The sequence below is a fragment of the Mauremys mutica genome, chromosome 1, assembly GCF_020497125.1.
Source record: "Mauremys mutica isolate MM-2020 ecotype Southern chromosome 1, ASM2049712v1, whole genome shotgun sequence".
Classification (NCBI taxonomy): domain Eukaryota; kingdom Metazoa; phylum Chordata; order Testudines; family Geoemydidae; genus Mauremys; species Mauremys mutica.
In genome coordinates this window covers 199,965,115-199,987,724 of record NC_059072.1, presented here as the reverse complement: position 1 = coordinate 199,987,724, position 22,610 = coordinate 199,965,115, and the positions used below count along the sequence as shown (strand labels likewise).

General features: G+C 40.0%; 1 protein-coding gene across 4 annotated transcripts in view; it reads right to left on the bottom strand.

The window, feature by feature from the left end:
* Positions 1-22,610, bottom strand: part of ITSN1 (intersectin 1) — a 195,930-nt gene that overhangs the window by 25,617 nt on the left and 147,703 nt on the right. For 3 of the 4 annotated variants that reach the window (XM_045002376.1, XM_045002374.1, XM_045002375.1), the window contains 4 exons: positions 15,395-15,516; positions 11,374-11,491; positions 8,980-9,171; positions 8,261-8,663 (listed from right to left, as the gene is read on the bottom strand). In XM_045002376.1, the coding sequence (XP_044858311.1) occupies positions 8,662-8,663; positions 8,980-9,171; positions 11,374-11,491; positions 15,395-15,516 (434 nt within the window). In that variant the 3' untranslated portion in view covers positions 8,261-8,661. Of the gene's footprint in view, positions 1-8,260; positions 8,664-8,979; positions 9,172-11,373; positions 11,492-15,394; positions 15,517-22,610 lie in introns of those variants that run through there. The other variant, XM_045002377.1, reaches the window with a different exon arrangement.

Here is a 22,610-nt window from a genome sequence, read left to right as displayed (position 1 = left end):
CTAAAATGTGAGATGAAAGGGCTATAACTAGTTGGTTTTTTTAAAATAAAAGTCTAAACTCCACTTGCAGCTGTAATAATATTATGAATTCAACCAACTAAAAGAGATCCTTTCTTGGGGGGCCATAAACTGCCTTGGATAAGCAGGTGCTGCTGCCACTGACAAATGGAAAGCATCTATCTCAAAAACCCTAATTCAACAAGGAACTTAAGCACGTTCCTAACTTTAAGCATGAATAGTCACCAGTGCAGTTACTCATGTGCTTAAGTTAGTCTGGTATCTAAATACCTTGTTGAAATGAGACTTAAGTGTGTTGCTGAGCTCCGTCTCTGCACTTCTTGAAATTTTCCTGATTTTTAAAAAAAGATACTTTATCATATTGAAGAGAGACTATGGAACGGTCCTTTTAAATAAACTTGAAGTTCATTTGAACAACTTGAAGGTAATAAGACAATAATTATATCATGAGTTAAATAAACAGACTGAAGGCATAGATCTCCCCAGGAAAGAGATATGGTTATCATTAAGTTAACAAGAAACACCCTTGGGCTATTACTCTTTTATTCTGAAACTTGAAATTAAATATTCACAATGTAATATTTACCCCTCACCCCCAAATGGCTGCAATTGCTGTATGTTATTGCTATTATTTGTATTACAGTAACTTCCAGAGGCACCAATCATGATCATGGTGTTGGGTGCTACACAAAAATAAGGGGACAGTCCCTGCCCTGATGAACTTACAGGTCCTGGACAAAAGTCCATCAATTACAATGGGCTCTAGGATCAGGCCCTAAATACAGACAGAACAGTAAATTGTTAAAAATAATAGTTAGCAACATTTTATCCCTTTCTTTCTATTCATTCTCATCATCGCTACCCCTTCCCATCCATACAGAACCTTAGCAAGGCAAACGACAGTATATTTTTTATTTCAGATCAGAATTTGGAGGAAGAGGCTAGGATCCTCTGAATGTAAAATAATTATGAATCATGTTGGCTTATGGAAAAGGAAGGGTTTTAGGGAAACAGAGACAAAGAGAAAAGGTCTGATCCTGGTGCCACTGAAGTCTATGGCAAGTGGGGTTGATTGGGGTTTTTCTTTTAAGCAACTAGTGAAGCAAAGGGTTTACAATTGCCAATTAAAGGACAGAGGTATCTGCATATTCACAATATTTAATAAGAAATAATCATATAATTATGCAAATCCATGCACTCTGATTGGTTAATGAGTATCAGCCAATGCACAGATATTCAGACACATGTATAGCTGAGAAAGAAACAGAGGATTAGGTAAACTGGACGCCTGGAATGAGAGAGTGTGCAACTATTCCTCTGGAAAGCCTTTCTTTGGCCTCCTGTGACAGCAGGGCCCTCTGACTTGGGGGATTCTATAATTGTAAAGGAGAATCTCAGATTTCATTTACAAAAGGAAAAGTTCCTGCCCCCTTCCTTTGCAAAGGCAGCCTTGAAAACAAAAATGGATATAAATCAATCACTAGAGATAAATGGAACAAGCAGCAGGGCTCTACTTCTGCAACAGGAATCTGGTGCAGACATAACTATTCCACACATGCACATACCCTTTTAATGCAAAGTGAGTCAGTTATGTTTGGGATGTATCCCCAACAACAACATGGCCAGATCTAACCACAGTCTTTACATCAGTACAGCATAGTGGTGAAATCACAACTGACTCCTGTGCACTATGTCTCAAGGAGGTGGATGCAGTACAAAATTATTTCTTAGGCTTGCCCAAAAATGCTAAGGCTCTGCATAATTGGGGAAAAATAATTATATTTCAATACTTATACAGCATCTGTGCACTCTGATTGGCTAAGACAATCCCATTTTGCCTCTTCCCTTCTTCTGAGCTTACTGGCTAACTTCAGATGTAAGAATAGCCCTACTGGGTCAGACCAAAGGTCCATCTAGCCCAGTATCCTGTCTTCCGACAGTGGCCAGTGCCAGGTGCCCCAGAGGGCATGAACAGAACAAGTGATCATCAAGTGATCCATCCCCAGTCACCCATTCACAGCTTCTGGCAAACAGAGGCTAGGGACACCATCCCTGCTGTACCATCAACTTAGTACAAACAGCTGATACTGTGCATCCTCCAGTGGGAGGCAATATCAAAAGGGGTTGTAGACTCCAGTGATCAAATAGGTCTTCTCCAGCTCTAACTTCTATGACCCTATGTTGTCCATTAAAGAATGTTTTTACACGCCTGTAAAAAAACAAAAACAAACAAAAAAAACAACAACAACAACAAAAACCATTGCCCAGCTACAGTCAATGTATTGTAGAAATAAAATTTAGAACTCTATTTAAAACAAATATTCTTTAACCCTTCTGGTGGTGGTGGTGATAGTAGTGGTAGAGTAAATTGTCTGACAGCATTTTAATCACCATGTCATCAGACCCACTTATCTGTACTCTGGTAGCCAGATGGGATTAGCCCTCCCACAAGCGCGACAAAAGGAAATCTGAAGAACATCTTTGTTCTCACCTGTTTACCTGATATTCACCAGGACTACAGAAGCATGATTTGGATAATTCCAATGGACATAAGGAGGGAGCCCACCTACTGACAGACAGAAGGGGTGCAAAATTCCATCATGCTTTTGCCTACCCCTCATTGTTTCCTCGCCATTCTGCTTCATTAAACAAGGCTAAAATCTTCCTTTATGGACATTTTTAACGATTTTGGAAGGTTTAATCAAGCAGCCACAGCTGAATGAGCAATGGTACTCTCCTCTAGAGGCAAACAGGCCAAATAGCTGTGTTCCAGGGAAGAATATTGCTCAGTATCATTATTTGATATACCTTTCATTTATAAAGTACTGAAAGCGTAGAAGACACGATCCATGCCTTGAAAAGCTTGAATAGGGTATATGCTTTCTTAACTGGCCACACACATCCATCTACTGGTAGAACATGGACCGCTCTCAAAAATAGTTGAAATTTTGCATTAGGGGAAAAAAGATCTGGGAACAATAGGTTTAAAGGGCCAGCCTGCAAAATAAGCCTGCATGGGCTAATCTCTTCCTGCCAGAACAAGTCACAGACATCATGTGCCTCCTTCACTTGCTCACACCCAATGCTTGAGAGGTGGTAGAGTCTTATTGATACAGATTTTTCACAACAGTCATGTTAATTTTTGTTAAAATTCTGAAGTGTAAATGTGTAAAAGTGTAAAGAGACTGGCCTTATGAAACTCAACAGCACACATTTCTAGTACATCACTGTCAACCCTCATTCTGCAGCTACAAAGGCCTTCCTGAATGTTTTGTGGTTTTTTACACCATCTTACTGGGGAAGAAAGGAACACTTCCTTCAATCTTGTAACAAGGAGTTGAAGGGTAAAGGCTGGTTAGGCACTCAGGGGGGGAACAGGAAACCTACTAAAACTTTTCAAAAATATAACTGTAAATTATTTCTTCCCAAAATTTGCCATGGGAATAAAATCCCATGTGCACCTAAAAATATGAATTGGCAGCTTTCCATTGACTTCTGGCCATTATTTAGAGCATTGCAGGGCTCTATAAATCATATCACTGATCCAGGACCAAATATTGCCCATCATGGGCCTCTGACCAGTGTATGCTAATGACAAGGAAATACGGGGAACTCATCTTGCACTCGAATACCATCACTGATTTGAAACAGGAAAGAGCAGCCCAGTCCAATTTTATACTTTCTTCAGCAACAAGAGTGAGCTTCTCAATTAACAGTCTTGAAATTTTCTATGAATGTCAACAACCAAAGTTTACTGTACAACAGAGCAAGAGGTAACTTTCACAGGGTGACACGTTTGAATCCCTACTAAGGTCCCAAACAGTCCTCAATGAAGTTAGGAGAACCATATTCCAAAAACTCAGAAACAGACATAGTAGGAAACTTGTTACTTAATTATTTCCTTTCAGGACAAAGCTCTCTCTATCATCTTCCTTTCCTGGCTTTACTTTCTCACCAAACGAAGGGGAACTGACTCAGAGTCTCTCCTGGGGAAGAGATCAGGATCCAGAATTACCACAGAGCTGTGTGACTTTGAGGAGCAGGCCAGTATAAATAATCCTGTGTGTGGTTGTGAGGAATGTGTTCTTTTCATGTGGAGCCTTTTACCTCCATCACTGGTCTGAATCCAGTTCAGCTTAGTAGTTACCAAAAGACATTACCATCTCACCACCAAGGAATTATGTTGACCTGTGAGTTGGAGGTGCTAGTCTAATACTCTGTGGGCACAAACCAGAACCCTTGACAGTCTGAGCACAGAGGTTAAAAAGTGAATGGACTATCAGGGCTGAACTTCCTTCTCACCACTAGCTACGGCTGCTGCAGGGTCAGAGTTTAAGCCAACTGAAGGGGCATGAAGGGCAAGGAAGGAGAGTGAATGGAAACCTCACATTAGCAATCATCCCAAAGTTCTTGTTCTGTAGCTAGGATAAATAGAGGCTTTCAGTATCCCATATTGTCAAACCAATGCCTTCCACAGGCATTAGCTTCACAAACTTTACTATAGTATTAATTGATAATATAAATTGTACAAATATAAATACAGTGAAACAACAATACTTTTCACCTAATTGTTAATTCAATAATACATCAGAATGAAAACTGTTCCATAATCTGATTTATACTGTTGTCAACACTGGGTCATTTCATGGCATATGCTAGTTATCACAAGAGGGTTACAAACACATTTATATGGATTTGAGCCAGACTAGTTTTGGTTAGTTTGTGCTGAGCAAAATCAATGCAGCTTTCCTTTAAGGAGTTTCTAAAATAGAATAAAGAGGAATAAAGAAAACGATAATTCAGGTGAGAGGCCTGATGCAAAGTCTGCAAATTTGCTACCTATATCAGTACTTAAATATACAGTCATAGTTATTGTGTTAAACTACACACTTAGGCTACTTTTACTCAAGTAAACAGAAGTTAGAGACTAATCCCTATTCCAAGTAGAAAAATCTCTCTTCTACAACCTGAAAAATGCCAAAGTAAGTACAATATTCCAGACAACCCATATCCCAGGGATGAAGTCTTGCTGAAGGCGATCACTGTTGAAAATTGGGTTGACAGCTCCATCGAGCATGCTTGGGAAGTCTCTCTCCAACCACTTTCATGATGGAAACTTCTTCCTCAGATAACTAAATGTCTATGAACTGTGCAGAAAAAGACTTAAAAGGGGCCATAAACCCAATCTCATCGTTGTCCCTTTGAATGACTGCTCCTTTCCTACATGCAGTGTTGATGTAGCTTTCTTGTTAGCCAGAAAGAGCAAGAAAAGCTGCTATGCAACATGAGGATTAACCCTTCCTATACACAGAATGGCTTTCAGGAGCCTTGCAGCATGAGGCTAGTGACGGGATTTCCCTCTTTTTCTAAATTGTGGTTAAATACATTAAAAACGTGTTGAATGATTGACAGGCCATGCACCCTTCCTGCTCTGTGTACATGTTAGTGTTACTTCCTCCTAGAGGGGGATTCATATCTGCTGGTTTTGCAGTCCCAGGACAGGGGACTGAAGAAACAAGGACATGGGAGTAATTCATCACAGGAAGCTCTGAATCTCAATGTGGCTGTGGAGCTTGACATTTGTGTCATTTGAGTCACTATGGCAGGCTAAGGTTTCTTCTGGATACGTCTGCTTGCCACCTGAGGCATGTTGCATATACACTAAGAAGAAGCTGCAGAACAAGGCTTGATAGCCTTTTAGGTTTTGTTGTGGTTGAGGAGGCTAAAGATCTTTTTAGATGGACTGGATGAATGGAGGAGAAGAGTCAAAAATGGTTTCTGAGGAACAATTCGAAGTCTTTGCTTTCAATGGTGTAATATTAAAGGATCTAATTTAAAAGTTTTTTGCCATTGCAGTCCCTTTGATTTTGTTTTTACTTAATGTAGAAATTTGAAAATCTAGAAAGGTAACAATGGATGTGTAGGACAGCTCATTCTGATACTACAATTCCTTTGAAAATAATGTAACTACCATAGCAAATAGAATTCCCTTGAATTATTACAGTCTATTGAGTAAACAAATATTATGGATACCTTTTACCTTCATGTGCTTTAACAAACCATAATGGCTCACTTGAACGTCTTGTTCAGGACACATTAGTCTGTGATTTGAGCTATTTAGTGAGTTGATTATTCGCAACAATGGACTGCTTTATAAGCTATTGCTGTGTCAAGTGGTACATAGCACTCTTCAGAGCAAGGATTCTTGGCACACTATACACTAATGCGTTTATAGAACAGACTTAGACTCTTCAGTTCATGGCTCATTAACCTTATGAACTTTGGTGCCATTGTGATTTGTCAATCATGCATAATAAGCCAGTGTACCAAAATTTATGAAAATTTGTTTAAAAATATTGCCTGCTTGATTTTTTTTTAAAAAACACTTTAAAAAAAGAGCCCACACACACATACACAAAGCAAGCACCAGACACCACTAAATCTACAGAGAAGGGAAAAAAATATTCATTTAAGTACTGCAATTACAAAGATATTGCCCAAATTTGGAGAAAATCCATTTATGGGCTGGTGTTATACAGGCCAATATTGTGTTTAGGACAAATGTTTATAGTAAAGTTGCACATCTTTACACACACACAAACTTATAATGGGAATGTCGAGAAAGACTTCACTAAAGTAACACTGGCATGCATGATTATAGTATGAAAATGTTTGAGTGCTATGCAAAATAGTTACATTAAGTTATGCTGGTGTACAGAGCATTTTTTTTGCAAACTAGTGAAGGAAATACATTATATTGTACCGTGCTGAATGCACTTCTAGGAGAAGGAAAATCTGTGTAGCAAACTAACAAGCAAATTTTAAGCTTAAATCCTAGTCTTAAAATTAAGTTTGAGAGTCAGTGTGGTAACATACTACAATTGCTCCACTCTCTACTGATAGATGACACTTGCATGTTGATTGATTTCAACGTAGCATTTAGAAAACACGATCAGAAGCCAAGTTTGAAAAGTTGTAATTAATTGTGATCAATTTGAATGTCTCTCAGTATGCAAAGGAAACACCACAAACTTCCCTCGGTATTAAAAGCTGAGTTTCAGGTTATTCATGTATGGTTAATTTGTTACACATACTAATACCACTTGTCAAAATCTGTTTGTACACAGCAAGAAGACGACAAACACATTTTGGTCTAGCTTTTTATACGAAGAATTTAATTATCTATACATGTGACTAATTGTAAAGGCTGTATTACAGTTGTTAAAGCTGCAGGTTTTATATATTTATATATTTTACATTCATATCAATGAAAATACTGAAGTGCAATTGAATAAGGAGCTTCACTTGTTCTTTGCACCACATGAAAAGGGGGGAGGGGTAAGGAAGGAACTCTACGACACCGCCAGCATGAAATTTAGAAATACATGAACAGAACATGACTAAATGTTAAAGTCATTAGTAGAACGGCTATATTGTGCTTGAGGCATGGTTCTTTTCCCCCCAGTGCAGAGAGCACCAGGCATTTCATTAAGAGCTTATAACTAATGTTTGAAAGACAAACATGGCTTAGGCTACAGCACATCTACTACATAAACTTGACTGTAAGCTCCATTTAATATTAATTTGTATAAATTCCACAGTCTAGTTAAAAAATGTAAACATTGGAAATTAATTGCAAGGAGATATTTCTGTACATTCTTTCTTGTCAAGATAATTACTTGTTCAAAAGATGATGTTCCATAGTCATGTAAAAGTAACAATGGTAATAAAACTTCATGTAACAGGTTGAAAAAAAAGTCATGTTAATTCTCAAAGACCACATGAATGTAGTATTTTACTGATTTCGGATATGAAAATGCAAAAACCACACAAATCTGAGACAAACAAAACAAAGATGCTTTCTTACTGTAGCTACAAATAATGGTGCAAAATAAAATTAATGCAATAAGGATTACAGCATTATGCAAGGATAGTATCTCTTGCATTGGAAGGAAATTCATTTCTTCAGTCCACAATGTATTACACACTCAACAAGGAACACCTGATACATACAGTATAAGAACTGGAACAAAATACCAATTGGGCATGTGTTAAAGTTCTTAAACTGATTTAACTCCTTCTGTTCTTTTGTAATAGAAAAAAACAAGACATTGATAACACTGGACAAGTGAACAATAAAAAAAGAGTCTCAGATTTATGGACATTTGGAACAATTTTAATAGCACATGCAGCATTCCTTGATAGTGGGTCTTTTTGCAAGAACAAAATTGCATTGCAGAAATTTTATTTATTCTTTTCCTTTAGAAGGCTAAAATACACATTTAAAATTATTTGTAAAACTACTGAAAGCACCTGTGCAAAGGTGGAAAAAATTAGTTTGGTAACTATGAAAGCCACAAAAGGACCCACTATCCTGTGTATTTTTTTTTTATTTTTATTTTTTTTGTAATTTAGCTTCTATATCTGTAGATAATTAACTCAAACATTGCGATTACATGCAACTAATGTAAAATGAGGTAAACTGCTCTGCAGTGTGTTCTTCTACTCAGAAGGCAGTAGATGATCATGCTGGAAGTCACATGATCAAGGCTGCATCTCCCATCATCCCTCTGGGCAGTGATATGGGATAGTGGGTCTCTTTGAGGACTTTCAAGCCTGAGTGGGGGATGGACAACATATGATTCCTAGAAAAAGGAGGAAAACAACACATAAGCAAAACAAAACAATGAGCAAAATTCAAGCTAGGAAAATGAGTCAGGCATGTAAACAGCATGATGCAAAAATGATAAAAGGGAACGTGCTACAAAGGGGATGGAACTAAAAAAACCAAAACACAAAATAAGGTTTCTTTTACAGAAGGTCTTCAAAGAGACTTTGGCAAATGCAGCAGTGGTCAAGCTTTGAGTTCTGCAAACCATAGCAGAATCATAGCAATGCTGCATGTTACATTTTAAAATACTACATAAGCAGTAACAGTAAGATAGTAAACAGGTCACTTACATTGCTGGCTTGGGTCCATATCTGTCGTCAGTTTCACATAGTTGGATGGGAAGAGACCCACTTGTCCATTCACTTCTCCTTTCCACCAATCTGGGTCATCCTTGTTCAGGACGTTTATGATCTGGCCTTTATTGAATGCCAGTTCATCGTCATTCTGTGCAGTGTAGTCATACATGCCAATTACTTGGCACACTGTAAGATAAATGAACAAGTCTATGGCATCGATAACATTCCAGTAAAATATCATATTTAAGTGTATTCAAGTTACAATAATGATTACTGTCTGCAATATTTCCCTGGTTAGAAAATACTCAGCAAATAATAAGATGGGTTTACATATCAAGATTGACTTTCTGAAAGTCAAAACTTGTTCTAGGATTAGATATTAGTTTTCTACAGCCATTTAACTTTAGTTTTATAGTTATTCTATCCACAAAAGGTCCTTGGTGGTTTTATGTGGAGACAAAACAATCCCACATGTTCTGGATCTTCTCTAGCATTACAAAGCCTACTCTCTCAGCTAGAACTGGTCAACTGACAAATAAGTGTGGCATACATAACAACATTTTCGAATCCCCACTTTTACAAATTTAGGGTATGGACTCTTTCTTCAAAGTATTATAACTTATCTTTGAAGGGGGAGAAAGCCACCTACTAAACACAGCTCCAGTCAGGAGAAAGCAAGCAATGATATCCCGCTGGTGCCAATGCTGCTAGAGAGGACAGTGCTCACATCACAGGTTTAGAAGGGGACAGATGTAAAGCAGTGAGAAATTAAGGAAGTCTCAAGGTCCCAATAGGCAAAAAGTGTCCATGCAACAGAATTTAAAAAGCTGTCCAAAGTCATACAATTCATGTTATGTTATGATAGTCCTTCTCCTTCAAACTCCAGACATCATGTGCTATTGCACACTTTAAAGACCCCTCTCTATGTACTATCCTGGCCACTACTCTCCTCTTATGAAGATTCTTCTCAGTTCTACTCCCCACAGCCATAAGTTGCTCCTTCACATAAAAAACCCTCTATATTCTGTTCCACCAGCCCATACCTCCAGACTTCATCCATAAAGACACCCTATTAGACTGATCACATGCCAAATGAGGACATTATCATTACAAAAGGAAAGACAAGACCGTCCCTTTTCTTCCACACACTCTCCAAAATCAATATAAAGTTGTATTTGATACAATCATGTTTGATGATGTGTCCAATATTCATGATATGAATAATGTACAACATTACTAGAATGTTTATGTATTTGTACAAAATATTGTTTAGCGCTTGTGAAAGGTTGTAGCTTGTCAGCCCTATAATACAGAAAATACAAGTGCCTCCGCAATGCCTTGCTAGTGTGCCCCAAGCCTGAACTGGTGGGAGCTACCTCACCAGCTGTGAGAAGATAGATCAGTCTTCATGCCAGTTGACTTTTTTGCTTCCCTGCTAAGTCTACCAATAAAAGAGCCATTTAGTGCTGCTTCTGATGTGGCCACCTGCTTTCACCAAAAACTGAAATGAGACTTATTTCATACTTTTCAAAGAGGTCACTGAACATATCAGATGACAGCTTTCAGTCATTCAAGTATTCCATTATAACTTCATGACTTATCTAGTTCCCTAGCATTTAAATACTTATGGCTACTTTTCCTAGATATTTGGAGATAGAACATCAAGACAGATGGCATGCTTGGTGTGTCAGTGTATAGGTTCAATGTTTTCTACACAGTCAATTAGAAATAGACTCCTTTTGGCTCAAGGGAATGATAGTGGTTAGAGAAGAGCTATGGGAAGTAGTGTACGAGTGCAAGTCCAAGCCAGGTCAATATTAATGGAAGACATTACCATCTGGATATCGTTCAATGGCTTATGTGGAACAAACTGATTGTCTCACTTCAGATCCTCATGGGCAAGTGTCCTTACCACAAGGGTACCACCCAAACTGGCAAACTCAGCAGAGGTATTAAGGACACAGAATGAGCTATCTTCTCACCCTTAAACCTGGTCCTGCCACAGTTGGCATACATTAGTAGGACTGTTTGTTACTGCCTGTGCTGGATCTTTAATGGATAACATATTACAGTCTCTAGGGGTACCAGTCCTGTATCCTTTCATTAGCATTAAAATAAGCAAATATGCATGACAAATATATTGCATGTTAACTCGACTGGTCTTCTTTCCCTAAAGTCATATGATCAAAGTTAGATATGAGAAAATACTCTATAGATGAAAAAGAAACTTATTGTATAGAAATTCATAAGAAAAATTAAATATTTTAGAAAGGAACTTTGAAACCCAAGTGACTAGTATAACAGTTAATTCACTAGAAATGTCCAGTTCTAATCTACACAAGTGACACAGAACAACAAATATTTTGAGAACATTATTGCATTACTTACCAGAAGGTAATACTGTTGATTTAGGTGGCTCGGTTGGTGTAGTTTTACTGGTACCAGGACTTAAAAGTTTTACATAGTTAGCAGGGAACCATCCTATCTGTCGTTTTTTCCCTCGTGCCTAATAAGAAAATAATTCTTTTCAGAGGGTTAAGCACATCAGCAGACCCCAACCAGAGTAAGTCAGTCTACATTTTATTTATATTTGAAGTTACACTGACCACTTTAAAATAGGCCAAATGATTTTAAAGAACATAGACAGTTGGGTTTTTTTAAGAGCACTGAAACATTCTGATACTCATGTAAGTCCTTTTCTACTTGGCAAACACTGATTTGTCCCACATTGTATTTCTAAAAAGCTAAAATTAGAGTACAGAATAATAGAAATATAGGATTGGAAGGGACTTAAAAGCTTATCAAGTTCAGCCCCCTCACTAAAGCAAGATCCAAGTACCTAGACCATCCTTGACAGCTGTTTGTCCAACCAGTTCTTAAAAACCTCCAGTGATGGGGATTCCACAACCTCCCTTGGAAGTCTATTACAGAGCTTAACTACCCTTATAGTTAAAAAGGTTTTACTCATATCTAACCTAACGCTCCCTTGCTGCAGATTAACTCCATTATTTCTTGTCCTACCTTCAGCGCATGTGGAGAACAGCAAACTATAGCCGTAGTATTATAAACTTACAATAGATACACAAACAGTTACCAATTGCTACAAAGATAATGACAGACACTGTGGCACAGGAAGTGTGTTCCAAGTTTTTGTTCAGATAAACTTGAAGACTGGACATTTATCAAAACAAGAGCTTAGCAAGATTTAAAAAAAAGGACTGGACATTTACATGGATATCAAGAATCTCCAGCTATAATTAACAACAAATTTTGGAAGGGATATTAAAGTTCATGCTTCAGGGCTTCAGTCAATTTAACTAAGGGAAACTAGGATGAGACAATGTGGAGGATAGATCTGCCTATGGCAGGGTTGTCACACCTTCCACTGAAATATCTGGTACTGAACATTATTGGAGACAAAACACTGGACTAGATGGAACTCGGATCTGATCCATCTGGCAATGCCAGTGTTCCTGGCTGCAAAACTGGGCTAGATGTTTCACAGGAACAGTCTCAGATTATTTTGTCAATGAACTTCTTTCCAGCTAAGAACCAGAAGAGAAGCCTGGGAAATGGTTTTTAAATCTTTCTGACCAACAACTGCAATATTGGCAGCTTCTAATTTTAGTGCTAATTCTTTATTTTTAAGTTTTGTGTGTTTTTTTGCCATTTACTTTTTGTAGTTGGATGAAGATGTAAGAATTTCTAATATTACACTGAAGTTTGCCTTTTAAAGCATAACAAAAATATCTTTGTTCTATTGAAAGCAGCCATCTGTGCAGTATTACATCTTGGATTACCAATTTAACCTAATCTTTTTAGATCTGATTCAAAGTCTGCATAGATTATTAACAGCCAAATAGTTCTGGAAGATCTCCTTAAGCCTAACAGAATATAATGCCTGATAGATATTTATGTATCTCTGTTCTGTTTGGAAAAAGCAGTCCTACAGCATTTTATTTTATTTTATCTTGCCACTCTGACTAATATTTAATCCAGTTCCTTCAGACTGAGATACAGTGGAGGTTCTATTTCTTTTTGAGGGACAATTATGAGCAAACATTATTTCAAGCCCAAAGTCAAACTATATAGGTTCTTCCACAGTTTAAAAGAACAAGTGTCAACTTGAACCGTATTAACTTGAACTGAACTTGAACTGAATTAAAAGTAGTTCGATACTACACCATCTCCTGAGTCCTCTTGCCACTCACGTTTTACAGCCATACTTTTATTTTTTAATGCTTCTCTTTTCCCAGATGCTGCATGAAAGAGCCAAGCAACCAGCACAGGAAACAGACTACAAAATGCTGGCAAAGGAGCAAACTAAACATGCTACAGAAAAAAAACAGATTTCCTCCTCTCCCTCAATTTCATTCCACTACAGTACTCTTCAGCAGTACTTGTAGCAACAATAGGCAAAACGTTTTCAGATAAAATACAGCTCTACCTCGATATAACGCTGTCCTCGGGAGCCAAAAAAATCTTACCGCGTTACAGGTGAAACTTGCTTTGATCCACTGGAGTGTGCAGCTCCGCCCCCCGGAGCGCTGCTTTACCGCGTTGTATTCAAATTCGTTTTATATCGGGTCGCGTTATATCGGGGTAGAGGTGTACTATTAGGTTGCTGGTGTCTCTGACTTTGCCAAGTTACAGCAAGAATTGTTGCAGTATTAAAAGCTGTGTTAGATGTCCTGCAGCGGTGGTGGGGTTACATACAAAGTGTTCTGTAATTTGTGAATCTGACTTCTCACTCAACTACAGGCTTGATTTTATGAGGAGAGTGGAGAAGGACATTAATATAGTCCCTGGCTGGCATGAAGTTAGGCAGCATGTATTCACAGCAGTTCCTAAAGCTTTTAAAATTAAATACAAAAAAGTTAAATCTGTTTTAATCCTGATTTAAGCCATTTAACTAAAAAAACCCTAAATATTAAACCTGTTCTACAGTTAGGTACTATGGGAACTCAAGGTAAAGATGGATATTCACACAATAGAAGTCCAATGTTTGTTTCAATATTGCCTGTTACTTGCTGAAGGCATCCTGTTTTAACTTTTCTACTTTTAAAATATTTTTTTATTGGCAACAATAAAACTTGTTTGAGCCTTTTACATTACAAATTAAGAGTGGTGTAGCAAGCTGCTGAAATTAAACCTGTGAGAGGAGCTCCCAGAGGGAGAGGGAAGAACCACCAGTAAAGAAATATGGAAGGGAGGAGATGGTAGTGAATATTTAAGGTTTAGATAAACTCAAACATGTGCATTACAAAAATTATATAATTTTGCTCTTTTGGATAATATTGTCACCGCATACACACAAAAATCAGTTTGATGACAAAGCAGGACTGAAAAAAAAAATTAGGTTTGTTGTTAAAAAGCACCGAAGTCCAAGTTTCAGAACTGACCTAAAGCAAGTTCTAAACATTAAAAAACAAAATAAAACAAAAAACACTTGATGGTTATTTTAATAGTATTAACAATATTAACCATTTTTAAAGCATCTTATAACTTTAAAACTTTCTGACATCCAGTGCTTTTTACTGGCAAAAGTTAATCTTTTTTTTTTTTTTTTCATTAAACTGGGCCTTGCAGAGAAGGCTTGTAAAAGCGGTAGCCCCCATTGTGACAAAACAGTCCCACTGAATGATGAACTTGAAACAGCAGCCATTACTTCCCAAACCAGCTTTAAACATTCCTTTTTATATACACACAAGATATGCTTTCATTTGGGAAAAATTGAGTCACTTAGCTTAGGTAGTATAATGGATCACTTGAGTTTTCTTTTAAGTTAAAATCAAAAGCAATTTTTTTTATTTGTCCTAATCACACTCAATTTTGTTACACATGGTGGATAAAACTACATCTATGTTAAACATTAGGCAACCATACCCTGACATGACTGCTGGACACTGATTAATTTATTGAAGAGATTAATGGTGAAGAAAGGACAGACAGTGAAGAAATTGACCATCACTCTGAAACCCACTAATTTTTCCAACGGAAAAAAGACCAGTTTAAATGGTCAGTTTAGACCAAAAGAAATTTAGCAAGACTGGTTGAAGAAATAGATTTGATTAGCCCAAAATTTGTCCTTTGCTTGTATCTTTCTGTTACCCACAGCATGGCAAAATGCCTTGCTATTACCTTAGTTCTTTAAAATAAAATATAAAATTATCTAAGGTAAATGTAAAAGAACAGGAGTAGTTGTAGCACCTTAGAGACTAACACATTTATTTCAGCATAAGCTTTCGTGGGCTCACTTCTTCGGATGCATAGAGTGGAACACACATGTATGTTTCAAATATTTTGGCTGCATAATAATTTTTTCCCAGAGGTACTGATGTGTCCATCCTTTGACAAATAAAACAAAATATGGATGTGGAATTTTATAGAAGTAGTAGTAGTAACTAACTTGGAGCTCTCCCTCCCACCATCCACCTGGATTCTTCTTTCTGATGAGTATCAGTTGACCAGGAGCCAGGGTAAGTTGTTCAGGTCCTGTTGCTGTGTAAGAGGCAATAACTTGGGCAATTTCTGTTAAATAGAAAGAGAAAAAATTCCATTTACTGTTAATCTGAAAAATGGAACCAGTACCCAAGTTTAGCATGCAATATTTACTGTGCCATATCTCATGAGTACAGTATGTCACTATGAACTTCTTGCATCAAATTGGTTTTATTTTCTATTTATGCTGTGCCACAGATATGGACGGCAGTTTACCAGATATCAGAACCTTGCCCCAAAGAGTTCACACATAAATTAGGAACAGAATGATGTGTGAAGACAATAGTACAGGGTGGGTTGGGGCAGGTTAGAGTGAAGATTCTGCAGTCACTTGGGAAGTAGTGTTTATCATGAGGGCCACACACCACTTTAAAAAAAAAGATAGACTATAGTCTTCATGGCTACCAGAAGTAGTACCTTTTGAGAAAAGACCTCAAGGAGGAGAGGTTGGAGGTGTGGCAGATAGGAGTCAGAGAGGGAATTCCAGGTATAGGGATTTACATGAAAAACTGAATTGACAACTTCAAGGGTTCAAAAAACATGAGTCAAGCCCCCCCAAATCATAAGATTTTAAAGAATAGCGTTTGGGTTCTTCTTATTTGCCTTGTGGATTTTGAACCTGTAGCATTCATATTTTCAAGCTAGAAACTCAGAAAACTCTGAGATCCTCACAATCAGCTCCAAGAGCTGAGGCCTACATAAAATAATCAAATATTGTGAGAGTTGGCGACATTGTACACAACGGCAGAAGGAGGAGGTTGACAGAGAGAGCACTAGTATGGGCTAAAGGAGGACTGAGTGGAACAAAAGGATACAAGAGCCAGGGCCGGCTCCAGGCACCAGCGTAGGAAGCAGGTGCTTGGGGCGGCCAATTCAAAGGGGCGGCACTCCATCCAGTATCTGGGTGGCACGTCTGGGTCTTCAGCAGGAATTTGGCGGCGGGTCCCTCAGTCCCTCTCTTCCTCTTTGAGCTGCTGCCAAATTGCCAAAGAGGAAGAAAGGGAGGACCTGCCGCCCAACTGCCGCAGAAGAAGCGGTGCGATTGAGCTGCTGCCGACGTGCCACTGCTCATCTGTTTTTTTTTTGTTTGCTTTTTTTTGCCTCTTGGCGTGGCAGAAAAGCTGCAGCCGGCCCTGACAAGAGCAGAGAGGTATGTTGTGGAGACTTTTGAAGTCAAGAACAAAGATTAGTTTGATTAAAGGAGGCAACAGAAAGCCAGTGACAATGATGAGAGATTAACAACGATGGAAGCATTTTGCAAGGAATATTTTTGGTGGCACTTCTTTGGACAGACTTCTCAGGGGAAGACATGTTTTCGGGAGGCTAGAGAGAAAGCCTTGCAACAATCAAACCCTGAAAAAAATGTTGTCACAATGGAAGTAGACAGGAAATGAACGTTTTGGAAAATAAATCAAGACAGGATTTAGTGACAGGACTCACGTAAGAGAGAGGGAAGTGGTGTTAAATATTACAACAATTGGGACCCAGTAGTAAACTGAGAAGAGTGGAGTTGTCAACAGTGGAAGAGGATTTGAAAGTTTAGTTTTTGACACGCTAGGCCTTTGATGTGGCTGTAATCGAGTAGCCACTTATGAGCCAAAGGAACTAAGGGGCATTTGTACAGGAGATCTTTTTAGGCCTAATTGGGGTGGAGTAATAGGAGGATTTAAGAGCCCCAGATAGCTCACAGATGAACGGTCTCTAATGATAGGAGCTCAGTGGGAAGCTTTTTCCCGGGCAGGTTTTGAGTGGGGTTTTGTGTGTGTGTGTTTTGTTCTACAGGCTGGAGACAGAGGCAGTTTTTACTTGGCAATGGCTAGAATGAGACTGGGGACTAGCTAGGTGATGTGGTAACTGAGTTAGGCTGATTAGGTCTCCCAGGAAGTGTACTGAGTCTGCCTTTTGTTTGAGATTAAGCGTGCCTAGATTAAGACATTTATTTATGGTGCAATATTTTTGTGAGCTTTCAAGAGGCATATTTTGTGACACAGTCTTTGCATGAAAAGCCATTTCTGCACAGAACAGTCTTAGTCTTGGGATGGCCTAACATAACCTGCCTCAGCCACACTGACATTTGGAGAGTGAGCAGAAGAGAAAGACAGCTCCCACAATGACCAAGAAGGGGTTAATGAGAGCCTGTGGGCCCAATCAGCCCCAGCTGGTTACACCCTTACACGATGTCACGCCTGGAAGGAGGAGATAAAAGAGGAAAAGCTTGGCTCAGTGGTGGCTGATAGAGAGGCCTAGACCTCTTGAGCTAGCCCTGTGAAGGAAAGGCTGGCTGGGGCCAGAGCCTAACCAGAGGCTGCTTGAAGCTATTAGCCAATACATATATATGTTAGGCATAGTATAAACCACATTAATGGGTATTATGTGTACAGTATTAATAGAATACACACACACACACACAATTAATATCATGTGTTGGGAAGTTATGTTAACTGAACACATTATGCTCTCCCCACAATTCTGTTCACCCATATCAAATATCCGACAACACTTTCCAAATCTGAAGTCAGCTTTGGCATTAAAAACAGAAAGCCTGTCAAAACCAAGATACATGTAGTGGCGTGTCCTAGCCCAGGTTGGTATGTACCTCTATGCCCAACTGGTTTGAAATATAGTATCCAAAATAGAGATAAGGAAAGTATGAAGCAGAACAAGAAGTTAAGAAACTGTTACAAACAAGGGGTTGGATTTTAGTGACATGTAAAAAGTTTTGTAACTTTTAAAATCATACTATAAATACTGCTAGCTGAAATATGTATTTTTAAAGCACACTTTCTGTGTAAGGTGAATACGCAGCAATATAAGAATTGCTTCCCAGAAGAAGGGTGTGTGTGTCTCCTTTTCGTACTGTGCTCTTTTGTCTTTAGACAATAAATTTGGCTAAGTTGTTTATTTGGTCTCTTGAAAAAATTTTAAGAACAAACCATGAATGTAGTCAACAACTGGCTACACCTTTGAGTCAATAAGCTGCCTGGAAGGAAGGATGGACCAGATGGGGCTCAAACCTAACTACAGACTTCTAAAATGCCAGAGCCACCTTAGGACAGGTAGCTCTGGTGCTGGACTTTTTAAGTTTCCTTTTGTTCTTCATAACTACTTTGGCCCCCCTTTGTCTTGGGACCTGCAGAAGAGTCAGCAAGGGAAAGGCCTAGCTGCCCAGGAAGCAGTCCAGGGATACAGAAGTGGGTCTGAACAAACAGACAATCTGCTTCGTACAAGGTCACTGGGCTGGAACCCACAGTAGAGGATAAACCTGGGTTTCACTACCAGCCCACCTAGGGTGAGGCATGAAGACCCCACAGCCAAGGGCTGGGCAGGCCCCAAAAGCCTGAGTTGGACCCAGTCTCCAGAGTTAGGCTGCCAGACCATTGGCAGGTTGGCCTTGGCTTTCCCCAGAAGGGGCGGGCCTAGAAGTGGCCTGGCTGGAGGGTCAAGTCACAGGAAGAGAGAACAGCCCAGAGCCAGAGCTGCTGTCAGCAGGGAGCGCCAAAGGAGTAGGAGAGCCCCTACACCATGCCCAGCCATGAGGGGTGAACCTGCAAGTGAGCAGACTCTGCCATGCACATGCACACACTTGCCTATGTGTTTCCGCATAGAGCAGCAGGAAATGGTGATTGACTCCTAGATTCTCTGCAGCTTGAGGTCTTCAAACCACAATTTGAGGACTTCAATAACTCAGACATAGGTTAGGGGTTTGTTATAGAAGTGGATGGGTGAGATTCTGTGGCCTGCATTGTGCAGGAGGTAAGACTAGATGATCATAATGGTCCCTTCTGACCTTAAAGTCTATGAGTCTATCTCCCCACCAGCAATGGTAATGATGGAAGTTGAGAATGGATGAGGTTATGCTGGGGCAGCATACAGATGAAAGAAAAGTGACACCTGAGGTTAGTCTGCAAGGGAACTCAGAAGAGGACCAGTTGTAAAGAAAGAATCACAGGAGAAGAGTCTTGGAAGATATGGGGAGAGGGTTTCATAAGGAGCAATCAACTGTGTTGAAGGCAGCAAGTAAATTGATAAATAAAGAATGGAAGATAAGCCTTGAGAGCTATCCAGAAAGTTTGCTGGTAACCTAAAGTGGAGGTGCTTGAAGGCAGTTTATACAAAATGGAGACTCAGTTCAAAATTGGATTAAACAGTATGTTCAGAGTGAAGAGGGAGACTGATGTTGAGGGGATTGAGGTTGTGGGAAATGATGAAACGTTTAAATGCAGAAGAGTGTCTCACTGAGGATGAGAGAGAGGGACAGTTGAGTTGGGGGCAAGGGCATCAAAAAGGGATAGAATCAAGGGAGCAGGTTGAAGAATTGGTGGCTGAGAGTAGGACAGACACCAGAATTGGAAGCTGGGCTGAAAGTGCAGCATGTGCGGTGTGCAAGCAGGAGGCTGTAGACAGCATTTTTAAAGTTAGCTGGACAATGACAAGATTGCAGGTGGAGAAGAGCTGGTGATAGTTATATGCATTTTACTCTACAAAAGTGAAGTAATAAAGCTATTTCACAGAAAAGTTGGATATATTGCTGTTGGAGGAACTCTGTGGACCGCTGGATTTTAGCTAGAGCTATTCAAGGGAAAGAGAGCAGGAAGAGAGAAACTAGATGTGGGGTTTATCAAAATTAGTTTTAACTGATAAAACTCAGAAATACCCATCTTTCACTGCAGCAAGCCATAATTATGATATTAATCTACTATATTATTCTATGCAAGTCTGCTGGAGGGAGCAAAAATTGGCTCTCACTTCATCTGTCTGCCAGAACATGAGAGTACTCCTATTTTCTTACAAATCACCATTTAAATACAGAAACTGAATTATTTTTACAGACTACAGGTTTCAGACTATCCCCTTTCCCACCCACATGGAGGATTATTGCTACAAGTTAACACAAGTTATGATATACCTGCAAGTTCAGATTTTCACCTATTACATGGGAGAAGCAGGAAGTTAAAGAGGAGGCTCTGAGGGTATGTCTACATTATGAAATTAGATCAATTTTATAGAAGTCGATTTTTAGAAATCGATTTTATACAGTCGACTGCGTATGTCCACACTAAGCGCATTAAGTCAGTGGAGTGTGTCCTCACTACCGTGGCTAGCATCGACTTTCAGAGTGGTGCACTGTGGGTAGCTATCCCACAGTCTCCACCGCCCATTGGAATTCTGGGTTAAGCTCCCAGTGCCTGATGGGGCAAAAACTTTGTCACGGGTGGTTTTGGGTACATGTCATCAGTCGCCCCTCCCTCCATGAAAGCAACGGCAGACAATCGCTTCGTGCCTTTTTTTCGCACAGTTGCCATATCACGGCAAGTGTGCAGCCTGCTCAGCTCAGCTCACTGACAACACCACTGTTGTGTTCTGGGTGTTTCCTGGGTGCTGCTGGCAGCAGACAGTGCAATAGGACTGCAAACCATCACCATCATCATACACCGCTTCCGCTGCAACTCTGCTTTCCTGCTCTCCTTCAGATGCCATACCACAGCAAGTGTGCAGCCTGCTCATCTCAGCTCACCGACACCACTGCTATTGTGTCCTGGGTGCTGCTGGCAGCAGACGGTGCAGTAGGACTGCAAACCATCATCATACACTGCTTCCGCTGCAACGCTGCTCTGCTGATATTGCCTCAACAGTGAATTTCTCCATGTTGTCTGTCATGGGCTCCCGGGTCCTTGGGAAATGTGTGCAGTGCTAACCATCGTCCTCCACCGCTTCCGCTGCAACTCTGCTCTCCTGGTGCCATGAATCTGTTGTTCGGTATAAAAATCTATTCTCGTGGCATCCGTCATCATCCACTGATTCTGCTGAAACTCTGCTTTCCTTCAGATGCCATACCACGGCAAGCATGGAGCCCGCTCAGCTCACCATCACTGCTGCTGTTGTGAGCATTGTAAGCACCTCACACATTATCCTGCAGTATGTGCAGAACCAGAACCTGCAAAAGCAGGTGAGGAGGTGACGACAGTGTGATCACGATACTGATGAGTATCAGAGGGGTAGCCGTGTTAGTCTGGATCTGTAAAAGCAACAAAGAATCCTGTGGCACCTTATAGACTAACAGACGTTTTGCAGCATGAGCTTTCGTGGGTGAATACCCACTTCTTCAGATGCAAGAAGTGGGTATTGCATCTGAAGAAGTGGGTATTCACCCACGAAAGCTCATGCTGCAAAACGTCCGTTAGTCTATAAGGTGCCACAGGATTCTTTGTTGATAGTGATGAGGACATGGACACAGACTTCTCTCAAAGCACGGGCCCAGGCAATTTGGACATCATAGTGGTAATGGGGCAGGTTCATGCCATTGAACGCCGATTCTGGGCCCGGAAACAAGCACAGACTGGTGAGACCACATAGTGTTGCAGGTCTGGGATGATTCCCAGTGGCTGCAAAACTTTCGCATGCATAAGAGCACTTTCATGGAACTTTGTGACTTGCTTTCCCCTGCCCTGAAGTGCAAGAATACCAAGATGAGAGCAGCCCTCACAGTTGAGAAGTGAGTGGCGATAGCCCTCTGGAAGCTTGCAATGCCAGACAGCTACTGGTCAGCCGGTAATCAATTTAGAGTGGGTAAATCTACTGTGGGGGCTGCTGTGATACAAGTAGCCAAAGCAATCACTGAGCTGCTGCTATCAAGAGTAGTGACTCTGGGAAATGTGCAACTCATAGTGGATGGCTTTGCTGCAATGGGATTCCCTAACTGTGGTGGGGCGACAGACGGAACACATATCCCTATCTTGGGATCGGAACCCCTTGGCAGCCAGTATATAAACTGCAAGGGGTACTTTTCAATGGTGTTGCAAGCACTGGCAGATCACAAGGGATGTTTCATCAACATCAACATGGGATGGCCGGGAAGTTCCTTGCATCTTCAGGAACTCTGGTCTGTTTGAACAGCTGCAGGAAGGGACTTGCTTCCCAGACCAGAAAATAACCGTTGGGGATGTTGAAATGCCTACCCCTTAATGCCAGGGCTCATGAAGCCATACACAGGAATCCTGGACAGTAGTCAGGAACTGTTCAACTACAGGCTGAGCAAGTGCAGAATGGTGGTAGAATGTGCATTTGAATGTTTAAACTGCACCACTGCGCTTTTACTGACTCAGTTAGACCTCAGTGAAACCAAT